General features: G+C 39.1%; 1 protein-coding gene across 2 annotated transcripts; it reads left to right on the top strand.

The window, feature by feature from the left end:
• Window positions 1-776: 776 nt before the first annotated feature.
• Window positions 777-2,998, top strand: LOC112790438 (uncharacterized). 2 transcript variants are annotated; one of them, XM_025832845.3, is made up of 2 exons: window positions 777-1,662; window positions 2,262-2,998. In XM_025832845.3, the coding sequence occupies exons 1-2, from the start codon at window positions 1,101-1,103 to the stop codon at window positions 2,774-2,776; spliced, it is 1,077 nt and encodes a 358-aa protein (XP_025688630.1). In that variant the 5' UTR covers window positions 777-1,100; the 3' UTR covers window positions 2,777-2,998. The 2 variants fall into 2 exon arrangements, with proteins under 2 accessions (XP_025688630.1, XP_072089036.1); XM_072232935.1 differs by having other exon boundaries at window positions 798-1,666; window positions 2,266-2,998.
• Window positions 2,999-13,284: the final 10,286 nt, after the last annotated feature.

Raw genomic sequence — 13,284 nt, 5'->3', positions numbered from 1 at the left:
TGATTTCAATTTAATTTAAATTTTATATTACTTTTAATTATTCTGTTAAGATAATTATACAAACAAAATTATATTAATTTTTTATCGAAGTAATATTGTCTTTTTAACATGAAGTGGGTCTTATTTATCAATTATTTTTAATATAAATTTTAATTTTAAATTAATTTATTTTTTATAAGGTGGAAACTCAGGTGCAGTTGATTTCACGTGAAATTGATATCTCAGAGCCGTTAGATGATTTGACTGATTTGACTAAATTTTCATCTAACGACTCTAAGATATCAACTTCACGTGAAGTCGACTTCACCTGAGTTTTCACCTTTTTATAAATATTTAAAATAATATTCTAAAAATATTCTATTAAAATGGTTCTAAATATATATGGATCAAATCTGTTGATAAATACTAATTAATTAATTGAATAGCCTCCATCTCTACTGCAAACTATACCTGGAAGTATGCACTTTTTCATCTAACTATAGCCAATCAAAATCACCTTGAATTCAATACCAAAATTTATTATTTAATATAAAAAACAAAAGGTAACAAATCTACCTATTAATAAAATTAATAATTAAATATTTTTATAACTCAAAGATATTTTTATAGTTATAAAATTAATTACTTAGCTTTTTTTTTTTGTTGGATGATTTTTAACTAAAACATTTATTTACTAACAAAACCTATTATAAAATGGTGACAGGTAGAGAACTTACAAAAAATATTGATTACATAATTTAATAATATATATTAAGATATATATATATAATAGGGTCGTTCCTCACTTACTCATCGTCACTAGTCACTGCCAGTGCATATGCCAGTTTGGCAAATTGCAAATACATATAAAATTTTTTTATTATTTTTCCAGAAACAAAAAACCTCCATTAATGCTTTCAAGGACACACCTCTGGCGGCACATAGCTTTCGTACAGCTTGTCACTAAGATCTCTCTTCACTTTCTTTCATCTTAAAATTCACCATTCTCATCTCATTTTCCATCTTCTTAATTACTAAACCCATTATTATTTTTTCCTCCTCCTTCTTCTTTCTTTTACAAGTTTTTTAATTTATTTCTTGCAAAAATAAGAGGAGCAACAATGCAAGATGCAATTAGTATCCCCGCGTGCTTTTCTCCGTCTCCTTCTTTACAAAGTACTAGTAACGGACATGAAACTACTCTGACTCGATCAAGTCAGAGCATTTTCATGTCCGTATATAGAACCAAAGTTGCTGATCAGTGTCGACTGATCAGCATCACATGGTGCAAAAACTTGATGCTTCACGGCTTGTCCGTGTCCGTGTCAGGATCCGAGGGACAAACTGAGTATAGCTGCAAGGTCGAGTTGAAACCATGGTACTTTTGGAGAAAACAAGGATCGAAGCGCTTGGTCATTGAAGACACAAGTAGTAATAAAGATATTGAGATATTTTGGGATCTTAAGAATGCAAAGTTCCATGGTGAAACGGAACCGAGTTCGGATTACTATGTTGCTGTGGTTTGTGATCAAGAGGTTGTTCTTCTTCTTGGTGATATGAAGAAAGAAGCTTATAGAAGAACAAGGTGCAGACCTTCGCTAATTGATCCCATTTTAGTTTCAAAGAAGGAGCATATATTTGGGAAGAAGAAGTTCTCAACTAGAGCAAAGTTTCATGAAAAGGGTAGGTTCTATGATTCTCAGATTCTTCAAAAATTGTTGACATATATTCCTGTATCAATAGTCATTTATTTTCAACGAAAATTCAAGTGCAGTTAACTTAACGTAAAATTGATAGATGAGAATGGTTAAATAATTTGACTGATTTGATTAAATTTTTATCAAATAACTCTTAATTATCAACTTTATGTAAAATTGACTGCAACTGAGTTCCTACTTTTATTTTAAGTTCTAGATTTTTATCTCTAAACAAATCTCTTCGGCTAAACCTTTTTTGGGTAGAAATTTTGTTAATTAAAGCATTTAAGATATAATTTTGTCCATCAAATCACTTCCTTTTTGTTAAAAATAAATATAAAAAATAAATTTTTAATTAATTATCATTAATTATTTTTTATTATAAAACTATCTTTTATTTTTTTAAGATTTGGATTAAAATTTAAAATTTATTACAAAAAAATTAAGATTTAAAAATTGATTGATATTAACTAAAAAATTAATTTTTTAATTAAATTCATTTTTTACTATATCTTTAATTTTTACTTTTTTAATTTTATGTGAATATTATTTAATTATTGTGTCGAATTTGGGTGCAACATATAGGTAGATGCCATGAGATCTCAATTGAATGCAAGAACAATAACATCAAAGGAAGCAGCAACAATGGTGGAGGAGATAATAATGGAGTTGTTCAGCATAATCATCATCATCATCAACCAGAATTGGAGATAAGATTTGATGGGCACTTAGTGATTCATGTGAAGCACTTGCAATGGAAATTCAGAGGGAATGAACGAGTTCATATGAACAAGATGAGAGTGGAAGTATATTGGGATGTTCATGATTGGCTCTTCAATCATGGTTTGAAGCATGCATTGTTCATATTCAAGCCAGTTTTGTTATCATCATCAAAATCATCCTCACTTTCATCGTCTTCGCCGTCGCCGTCGCCGTTATCGTCTTCGTCTCCGTCTTCTACTCCGTTATCAAGTAACACGGGTAGTTCTGCTGGATCATCATCAATGTTGGAGGGATTGAATTGTGTTAGTAGTAATGTTTCTTCTTCTTCTTCTTCTTCGGAGTTTTGCTTGTTTATCTATGCTTGGAAAGTTGAATAACAATGAAGAATTGAAGAAGAGTGATTATTGATGAACATGTATATGTCAGCATAACGGTATGATGATGTCATCATCCAAAATAGGGTTGGAGAAAGAAGACAACTTTGAAGACGGTGATAATGCATATATCACATGTAAAAATCGGTAAAAACTAAGATCTACTCAACTTTACGCAAAGATGATAATTAAAAATCATTAAATAATTTGATTGATTTGACTAAATTTTTATCTAATGATTTTCAGTTATTAATTTTATGTAAAGTTGACTGCACGTGAATTTTTACCATAAAAATTCACGTATAATTATTTTTATGTGAAATTGATAGTTAAAAATTGTTAGATGTTAATTTAATTAAATTTATTAAATCATCTAATAATTCTTAAATAACTTCATATAAACACAACTGCGCGTAAATTTTTATCTGTATAAGATTGGTGAAGATTTTTTTTAATTTTCTTTTTCTGTAAAAAAGAAAAAATGTTGAGAATAATGGGGCTTTATTAGTTAGGTCAAAATATACTATTTACCATAAAATTACACTCAAGATATTTATTGAATTTGAGAAATATTTCCTATGATAAGTTATATTGTTGCGATTTATCCACTACTGATAGATAGTTTTTAACAAATTCAAACCTAAAAACCTTCAAAGAATTATGCTATGACGAAGATAATAACAAAAAATATATATGTATAATATATAATCTTTTATATTATTTAGTTATAATCTTTATTCTTCTTTCAATTGTACTATTCACTTAAGAAATTCCCATATGCTAATAATGGATGATAATTGGATTGTTATATTATTGGAAAAAAAATAAGTACACCTAATATAATTTAGAGAAACAATATTTGTATTCTTTTTATTACTAAAATGTATAAAAATAAATATACATTTCTTTCTCACTCATATTGTGGGGCCTATATAAGGTGGTGTATGTGTGAATTAGTTACAGCTAGGGTTGAAATAATGCACATAATGTGGACAAGAAAGATAGTGTCACACAACACATGCTTAATAATTCTGTTTCTGGAGGCATCTATGATATATATTTACATATCTGTCATCTACTCACATTTGAGTACTCTTTACTCTTGATCTGATCTTGAGGACTGAGCTTGCATTAATTTTTTATTTTTATTTAATTTTATATATTTTTTTGGTTCTTTCAAAATTATTGAACCAACCAATTAAAGGTTTATGTTATCTATAAAAAATCATTATATTTAATAATATATAAAAAATAAAAATATTATTCGTACACTAAAATTAACTACTAAAATTAGTCATTAATATATTTATGTATAAATATATATATATATATAATTTAATTTATTTTTAATATATATAGTAATAAATTTTAGTGGTTGATTTTGATGTATATATAACATAATCGAAAAAAAAATAGTTTTACTGGATTGTCTGCATTTGCATTGCCCACGAAATATTAATGCATGTGACTTAGAGAGGTGGCATCCCACCAAGAAAGAGGACCAGTGTTTGGTGAAGATGATGATAAATAAAAAAAATTAAAAAATTAGAATATTGGCAAAAATCAGTGCAAAATAATCCTAAAACTGTTAGCTTGGAAATATTGACAAAATTTTTCATTTTATTTTCATTTTCATTATTCTAAGATGAAATATATACATGTTTTGGTTATTAAGGATAACAATGGGTCAGAATACATGTCATTTCTTTCTATTCTCCATGTCTTCATGCTTCACGGCAAGAATTCACAAAAATCTTAAAAAAAAGAAAATTATAGTGTAAAAAGCAAAAAAATATAATACTAAAAAATGATTAATAGGAGTTATAGATATAGAATTCATGTACTTGCCATCCTTAACTTGCTTTTGGTTATAATAATATAATTATAAATTATAAATTGATATCAATAAATAACATTAGAGATATAATTATTTATCTAATTTTATTTATTATTAGTTTGAGATATATTATTTTATAATATATATGTACTAAAAAAGAATGTTGTTACGGTGGGTAACCGGAGATTAATGGATTGGATGGTGTTGATTGGCCCAATCGCTTGAAAGAGGAAGCCTTCGAGTGGGTCTGCACCTCGGGGGCCTCCGTCCGACTTGCTCGTATGAGGAGAAGGGGGTGGTACCTGCAAAGACACTCCGATGCCTAAGTTAGCAAGAGTGTAAGCAGGTCTAGAGAGTATTGGGCTTAGAGATACCTGAGGGGTGTCAGCGTATTTATAGTGGTGAGCCAATAACCACCGTTGGAGTAGTGCCGTATCTTTAGGATGTTAACCGTCCCCATTATCTTGGGGAGGTTAAGATATGGCTTTATGAAGCGGTTAGAGAGATTTCAGGGGCGGTTACTCATTCGAATGAGTGTTTATCTGCCAGCTAATCTCACGTCCGACTTCTTCAGACCAAGTCGTGGCTGATACCGACTTCTTATGTGAAGGTCGGTACTTAGCTAGGCTCTAATCCTTCAGATTAGGCCTTTTATTTGGACCTGGGCCTTTATCGTTGGGCCAGGGTATGAACAGTGCCCCTACTTGAGCCCAAAGTCTTTACGGAGTTTGGGTTCAAGTACTTAACTCGGGTTCGTAGCCGACTTATTTGGAGAGAACATGGGCCTTATAAACCGACGTGATTTTCGCGACCCTTTGTTTCTGACAGTTACGTCAACTCAAGCGTCGTGTCCGTTAGGGAAGCCTTGAGGGCTTTGGTAACGGTGCAATCTCATTAATGACTGCTCCGCTTTTACCCTTATGCCCCTTAGCATGTTTATAAATGTTTTCCCTCTCTTTCATTTTTCCGTTTCTGCAATCTTTCAAACTTCCTCCTTCTTTGTTCGTGTTGTGCTTATACGTACCATACTTTCGGAGACTTCTGCTTCCTTATTTTCAAAAAGAGGTTAGTTTCTTTCTTCTTCTTTGCATGACTTGGTTTTGTAGAAGGATAGTTTTGTAGATTTTGCTTGGCTCTTTTCTCCTCTCTAGAGACCCTTTTGATTTTTTTCTTTTTCTTTTTCCTTTTGTAGGTTTTCTTCATTTACCTTTAGAGAAAGAAAAATGGCCTCCGTAGATTGGGTTGATGTTACAGTTCTGGGGGAGGAGCCGTTGGTGGATGCGGAGTTTATTACTCACCTTCGCACTCATCATCGGCTCTGCACTTCGGAGGAAGATGAGCCTAAATATGAGTTGCTTGTTCCCGGTTTAGAAGACCGGGTTTGTCATGGGAGAGCCAACGAAACGGCCCCCCACTTCTTCTTTATGTATGAGTGCATGATTACCCGTCTGGGCGTCTTTCTGCCCTTTTCGGATTTTGAGATGTCCGTTCTACAGCATTGTCGTGTTGCCCCTACCCAGCTTCATCCCAACTCCTGGGGTTTCTTGAAAATTTACCAATTTATTAGCCATGCTCTGGATTTCCCGACTACTCTGAAAATCTTTTTCCATCTTTTTCATATGACCAAGCCTTTTAGCGGGCTGAATAATAAACAACAATGGGTTTCCTTCCGAGCCATACAAGGTCGGAGGATTTTTACCCTTTTTGATGAATCTTTCCATGACTTTAAAAATTTCTTTTTCAAAGTGCAAGTTGTAGAGGGTCACCATCCCTTTTTCTTGGATGATAACTCTTTTCCTCGCTTTCCTTTATACTGGCTGGAGGCCACCCCTTGCGAGAAATATAGTTTAGATGATTTGGATGAGGTAGAGGCTGTCGTCGTGGGGTTCCTCCGAGAGGTGTGGGGGAGGGCCCCTTATTTGGATACTAAAAAATTTCTCCAAGGGTCTCCGACCTTTGTCCAATCTCAGCTAGGTAGTTATTTTATAGTATGCTGAATTCCCGACTTGTTATCCTAATATTCCGACTTGTTTGATTCTTTAGCTATTTGTTTTCCTTTTCAGAAATGGCAAAGAAAAACGCTCAAGAATCTTTTCAAAGGGTCCAAGAGGCTAAAGCTAAGTCTCGCGCGCGATCTGGTGATGCTAGGGTTATCTCTCCTCCTCCTCCTCCTCCTCGTAGTGTTGGAACTCTTTCCAATCCTATGGTGATTTCTTCTTCAACTCCTTCTCAGCCGTCCTCCGTCGTCCGACCTTCTCCCGATCCCAAGAAGCGCAAGCTCTTAGAGTCTGGCTCTTCTGGGGAGGTTAAGGCGGATGCTCTTGCCTTCGTCCGAAAGAATATCTATCCTTATGCCCGTATAGGCATGGATGATATGTCTGTTCGGAGCCACCTTACCACCATGGTCGAGGAGAGCCTTAAGGCGGCGGGGGTTTGCGGCAAGCTCTTAGATATTTTTGATAGGGCTCCTCTCAGCTCTTTAGGGGCGACCTCGAGGGTCGAGGAGCTGGAAGGGAGGCTCCGTGTATATCAAGAGCAGGAGGGAGAGTTGAAGAAGGAAATCGCCAAGTTAAAGGAGGAGAGAGACACCCTCCGGGAGAAAGGGAAAGCTTTGCAAGCCCAATGTAACATGGAGACGGAATTGAGGAAGACGGCACAGGCTAGCTATCAGAGCTTATTCAAGGATCTTGTGTCCGTGAAAACTGACCTGTTCAATTCTCAGAAAGCGTATGAGGAGTTAGAGGACTCCATTGCCGATGGCGCCGAGGAATCTTGGCGGATTTTTCTGGAGCAGGTCAGAGTTATTGCTCCTGACTTGGATCTGTCTCCTTTACATCCTGACAAAGTTGTCATTGACGGCGCCATTGTAGATCCTCCTGTCCCCAAAATTGTTTCTGAATCCGAGTTGAAGACTCGGGGGCAGAGGATCATAGAGTCTCCTCCTCACTCCAAAGATGCTCCGAGTTCTTCCGTCATTCCTCCGACTTCCTCTTCAGCTTCTCTTCCGGGTTCCGGTGGCGCTCCTCCTGACTCTGGTGGTGGTGATCCTTCTACCCCTCTGAAAAAATACTTTATTTTTCATGGCTATATGGGGGCTCGGCTTGTGAGTCCCCCCTTTTTAAACTTATTTATGTGTTGTTTGGTGGTTGTGTGAACAATTTCTCTTGGCCTTTTAAGGCCGTAAGCAAAAATATTTCTGACAAGTGCCCTTTTAAATAAGGGTGTAGAAAAATAAATGCCCCTTTTTGGATAGGGGTCCTAAGTTACCTTGTGCGTGTATGCTTTTCTAATTTCGATATTTCAAAACCCTTTTTTTGAAAACCTTTTTGTTGGCTTGTATTTTCGTTTAAGGGCTTTTGTGCAGCCTTTAAACTTTTCTCAGTTTTTCCAATCTCTTTTTATTATCCTTTATACTCAACTTTGCTTTAGTGAGTTTTTATGACTTAGGTTGTTTTTGTGATGCGTTTTTCGTCTACTCGGAATGTTTCCGAGCTTGTTTTACTCGGGTTCTCATTTCGACTTAGGAGTCGGATCGTTCCCGAGCTTTTCACGATCAACTTATACAACCTCTTTACGCCGACTTGTACCTCGTCGTTTTATCCTGACGACCATTTAGGTCGGTTCATGGGATTTTCACGTTTTGTCGAGCTTAAGTCGGCGCGTTTCGTAGAAAGACTTAGAGAAAAAATAAAGAAGGATATTATAAGAGATATTGTAAAAAAGATCTTTATTAATTGGGGAGGTACCTTCTTGCTACTAAGGGTCTCGATAGCCTTTTTCCTTTAGCCTCTACTATGATGCCTCGTTAAAAACCCTTCTCCAGAAAAAACCCTTTTGGGAAAAAATCATGAAGTTGGGAAAAGAGTACATCAGGGAGTAGAGTTCGCTTTTAGCTGTAGTACCTTTTCATATTACAAGCATGCCACGACCTTGGTAGTTCAGAGCCGTTCAGGTCGGTTACTTTATAATAACCTTTTCCTAATACTTCTTTGATTTTGTATGGTCCCTTCCAATTTGCGGCGAGCTTTCCTTCTCCTGATTTGTTGACTCCAATGTCGTTTCTGATTAGGACCAAGTCATCCGGGGCAAATGTTCTTCGAATGACTTTCTTGTTGTGCCTGGTAGTCATCCTTTGTTTTAATGCTGCTTCTCTTATCTGGGCACCTTCTCGGACTTCGGGGAGCAAGTCGAGCTCCTCTTTGTGCCCCTGTATGTTTCCGACCTCGTCATGGAGAATTACCGTTGGGCTTTGCTCATTGATTTCTATTGGAATCATGGCTTCTACGCCATAGACTAGTCGGAAGGGTGTTTCTCCTGTGGCGGATTGGGGGGTTGTCCTATAAGCCCATAGCACCTGAGGGAGCTCTTCAGCCCAAGCTCCCTTTGCTTCCTGTAGTCTCTTCTTTAATCCTGCCAGTATGACTTTGTTGGCTGCCTCGGCTTGCCCATTGGCTTGTGGGTGTTCCACCGAGGTGAACTGATGCTTGATTTTCATACTGGCTACCAGACTTCTGAAGGTGGCATCGGTAAATTGGGTTCCATTGTCCGTAGTAATGGAATAAGGTATTCCATACCTTGTGATGATGTTTTTGTAGAGGAATCTGCGACTTCTTTGAGCGGTGATAGTGGCTAATGGTTCTGCTTCTATCCACTTCGTGAAGTAATCTATTCCCACGATTAAGTATTTGACTTGTCCTGGTGCTTGGGGAAAAGGACCTAACAAATCCATTCCCCATTTTGCAAAGGGCCATGGAGAAGTAATACTGATGAGCTCTTCTGGTGGAGCTACGTGGAAATTTGCATGCATCTGACATGGTTGGCATTTTTTCACAAATTCTGTGGCATCTTTCTGCAAGGTCGGCCAATAGAATCCTGCTCGGATTACTTTCCTGGCGAGCGACTTTGCTCCGAGATGGTTTCCGCAGATCCCACTATTCACTTCCTCCAACACCTCGGCGGTTCTTGAGGTCGGTACGCATTTTAACAATGGTGTCGATATCCCCCTTCTGTAGAAGACATTTCTCACCAAAGTGTAATGTTGTGCTTCCCTTCGGATCTTTTTAGCTTCTTTCTCCTCCTTAGGGAGGATGTCGAATTTCAGGTATTCGACTAAGGGATTTATCCATCCGAGGTTTAAACCGACTACCTCAAGTATCTCTTGTTTATCTTCTGTTTTTGCTACCGAGGGCTCTTGGAGGGTTTCTTGAATCAGGCTTCTATTGTTCCCTCCTGGTTTGGTACTTGCCAACTTGGATAGGGCATCCGCTCTGCTATTTAGATCCCGAGTTATGTGTTTGACCTCGGTTTCTGCAAAGCGCCCAAGGTGCTCCAAGGTTTTCTCCAAGTACCTCTTCATATTAGGGTCCTTTGCCTGATATTCTCCACTTATTTGGGAGGTCACCACTTGTGAGTCGCTGTATATCATCATCTTTGTGGCACCGACTTCTTCTGCCAATTTTAGTCCGGCTATCAGGGCTTCATATTCTGCCTGATTATTCGAAGCCGGAAATTCAAATTTTAAGGAGACCTCTATTTGGGTTCCACTTTCATCAACTAGTATTATGCCTGCACCGCTTCCTGCTTTGTTGGAGGATCCGTCTACATAGAGTTCCCATGTAGTCGGTTTTTCCTCTTGGTCCCCTGCGTATTCTGCCACAAAGTCGGCAAGGCATTGGGCTTTGATTGCTGTCCGAGTTTCATATCGTAGATCGAACTCGGAGAGCTCTATCGCCCATTGAACCATTCTCCCTGCAACATCCGTCTTTTGGAGGATTTGCTTCATGGGTTGGTTCGTACGGACTCTGATTGTGTGTGCTTGAAAGTAAGGTCGTAGCCTTCGTGAGGCTATTACTAAGGAGTAGACAAACTTTTCTAGTTTGTGGTACCTTAGTTCAGGGCCTTGCAGGACCTTACTGATGAAGTAGACTGGGTGTTGTCCGACCTCGTCTTCTTTTATCAGGGCCGACGAGACAGCCCTGTTTGCTACAGACAAGTACAGAACGAGGTCCTTTCCTGGTGTTGGTCGGGTGAGGATAGGAGGTTTGCTTAAAAAGTTTTTGAACTCTTGGAATGCTTCCTCGCATTCCGGAGTCCACTCAAATGGGCATCCCTTCTTTAATAAGGAAAATAGTGGAAGGGATCTTATTGCTGATCCTGCCAAAAATCTGGAGAGGGCGGCAAGTCGGCCATTGAGCTGCTGAACCTCTCTCAAACAAGTCGGACTTTTCATTTCTAGGATGGCTCTGCATTTGTCGGGATTGGCCTCAATCCCTCTTTGTGTTAGCATAAATCTTAGAAATTTTCCTGCTTCCACCGCGAAGGCGCATTTTGCGGGATTCAGTCTCATCCCATGCAACCTTATGGTGTCAAAGACTTATGAGAGGTCGGCTAAGAGGTCGACTTCATCCTTGGTTTTTACTAGCATGTCGTCGACGTATACTTCCATTAGGCTCCCCAGGTGGGGAGAAAACACTTTGTTCATCAACCTTTGATATGTGGCTCCCGCATTCTTTAATCCGAATGGCATGACCACGTAGCAATAGTTGGCTCTGGGTGTGATGAATGATGTTTTCTCCTGATCGGGTTCATACATCGGGATTTGGTTATATCCCGAGTAGGCGTCCATGAATGATAAGTATTGATACCCCGAGCTGGAGTCCACCAGGGTATCAATACTTGGCAAGGGATAAGGGTCCTTAGGACATGCCTTATTTAAGTCGGTATAGTCGACGCACATTCTCCATTTACCATTCTGTTTCTTGACTAGCACTACATTAGCTAGCCATGTTGGGTATTTGACCTCTCGAATAAAGCCGGCTTCCAGGAGCGCCTGTACTTGCTCTTCTACTATTAGGGCTCGTTCCGTGCCGAGCTTACGTCTTCTTTGTTGTACAGGTCGGGACCCTGGGTAAACCGAGAGCTTGTGGGACATGAGCTCGGGATCAATTCCGGGTATGTCGGAAGCCTTCCATGCGAAGAGGTTGGAATTAGCACTAAGGAGTTCAGCCAGCCCTTGTTTTAGGGTTTCCCCTAGGTTGGCTCCTATGTAAGTGTTTTTTCCTTCCTCCCCACCGATTTGAATCTCCTCGGTTTTTCCTCCCGGTTGAGGTCGCAGCTCTTCTCTGGCCCTTGCGCCGCCGAGCTCTATGGTGTGGACTTCTTTGCCCTTTCCTCTCAGATTTAAGCTTTCATTGTAGCACTTCCTCGCCAATTTTTGGTCTCCTCTCACCGTTGCTATTCCCGCTGAGGTCGGAAATTTCATGCAGAGGTGGGGAGTGGATACCACTGCTCCGAGCCGATTAAGGGTAGTCCTGCCAATTAAGGCATTATAGGCTGACCCTTCATCAATGACTATGAAGTCTATACTCAGAGTCTTTGATTTTTCCCCTTTTCCAAAAGTGGTGTGGAGGGGTAAAAATCCTAGTGGTTTTATTGGCGTGTTCCCTAATCCATATAGGGTGTCGGGGTAGGCTCTCAATTCTTTCTCATCTAATCCTAGCTTGTCGAAAGCAGGTTTGAAGAGAATGTCCGCCGAGCTTCCTTGGTCCACGAGAGTTCGGTGGAGATGGGCGTTGGCTAGGATCATAGTTATCACCACGGGATCATCGTGCCCGGGGATTATCCCTTTCCCATCTTCTTTTGTGAACGAAATAGTGGGGAGGTCGGGTGACTCTTCCCCGACTTGATAGACTCTCTTAAGATGCCTCTTTCGAGAAGATTTGGTGAGTCCTCCTCCCGCAAATCCTCCTGAGATCATATGGATATGCCTCTCTGGGGTTTGTGGTGGTGGATCTCTTCTATCCATATCATCTCGCTTTCTCTTTCCGTGACTGTCCGACCTTTCCATGAGATATCTATTAAGCCGACCTTCTCTAGCCAGCTTTTCTATCACATTCTTAAGGTCGTAACAGTCGTTAGTGGAGTGACCATATATTTTATGGTACTCGCAATAATCGCTGCGACTCCCCCCTTTTTTATTTTTAATGGGTCTAGGGGGTGGCAGCCTTTCGGTGTGGCAAATCTCTCTGTATACATCCACTATAGAAGTTTTGAGAGGAGTATAAGAGTGATATTTTCTGGGCCTCTCGAGACCGAGTTCTTCCTTTTTCTTGGCTTCCCTTTCCCTCTCTTTAGTTGAGGGAGGGGGTCCAGGTCGCCAACTCAGGTCCCTTAATTTGGCATTCTCTTCCATATTGATGTACTTTTCAACCCTTTCTTGTACATCACTTAGAGAAACGGGGTGCCTTTTAGATATGGACTGTGAGAAGGGACCTTCTCTGAGCCCATTGACTAGCCCCATTATGACTGCCTCTGTGGGCAGGTCTTGGATCTCCAAACATGCTTTGTTGAACCTTTCCATATAGGCTCGTAAAGACTCTCCGACCTCCTGTTTTATTCCCAGGAGGCTCGGTGCATGTTTTACCTTGTCTTTCTGAATTGAGAACCTCATCAAAAACTTCCTTGAGAGGTCTTCAAAGCTAGTGATCGATCTCGGGGGAAGGCTATCGAACCACTTCATTGCTACTTTTGACAAAATGGTCGGGAAAGCTTTGCATCGAGTAGCGTTGGAAGCATCAGCTAGATACATCCGACTTTTGAAGTTGCTTAGATGATGCTTTGGGTCCGTGGTTCCATCGTAGAGGTCCATATAAGGGCTTTTAAAGTTTCTCGGAAC

The sequence above is a fragment of the Arachis hypogaea genome, chromosome 3, assembly GCF_003086295.3.
Source record: "Arachis hypogaea cultivar Tifrunner chromosome 3, arahy.Tifrunner.gnm2.J5K5, whole genome shotgun sequence".
Lineage (NCBI taxonomy): Eukaryota > Viridiplantae > Streptophyta > Magnoliopsida > Fabales > Fabaceae > Arachis > Arachis hypogaea.
The sequence above is the reverse complement of the archived record's forward strand: the minus strand, read 5'-3'. Positions and strand labels throughout refer to the sequence as shown.

Bases quoted from the DNA above. Each gene is read 5' to 3' on its own strand.
- LOC112790438 (XM_025832845.3), top strand. From the start codon at position 1,101: ATGCAAGATGCAATTAGTATCCCCGCGTGCTTTTCTCCGTCTCCTTCT. The intron at 1,663-2,261 runs GTAGGTTCTATG...TGCAACATATAG, and splicing joins AGCAAAGTTTCATGAAAAGG to GTAGATGCCATGAGATCTCA.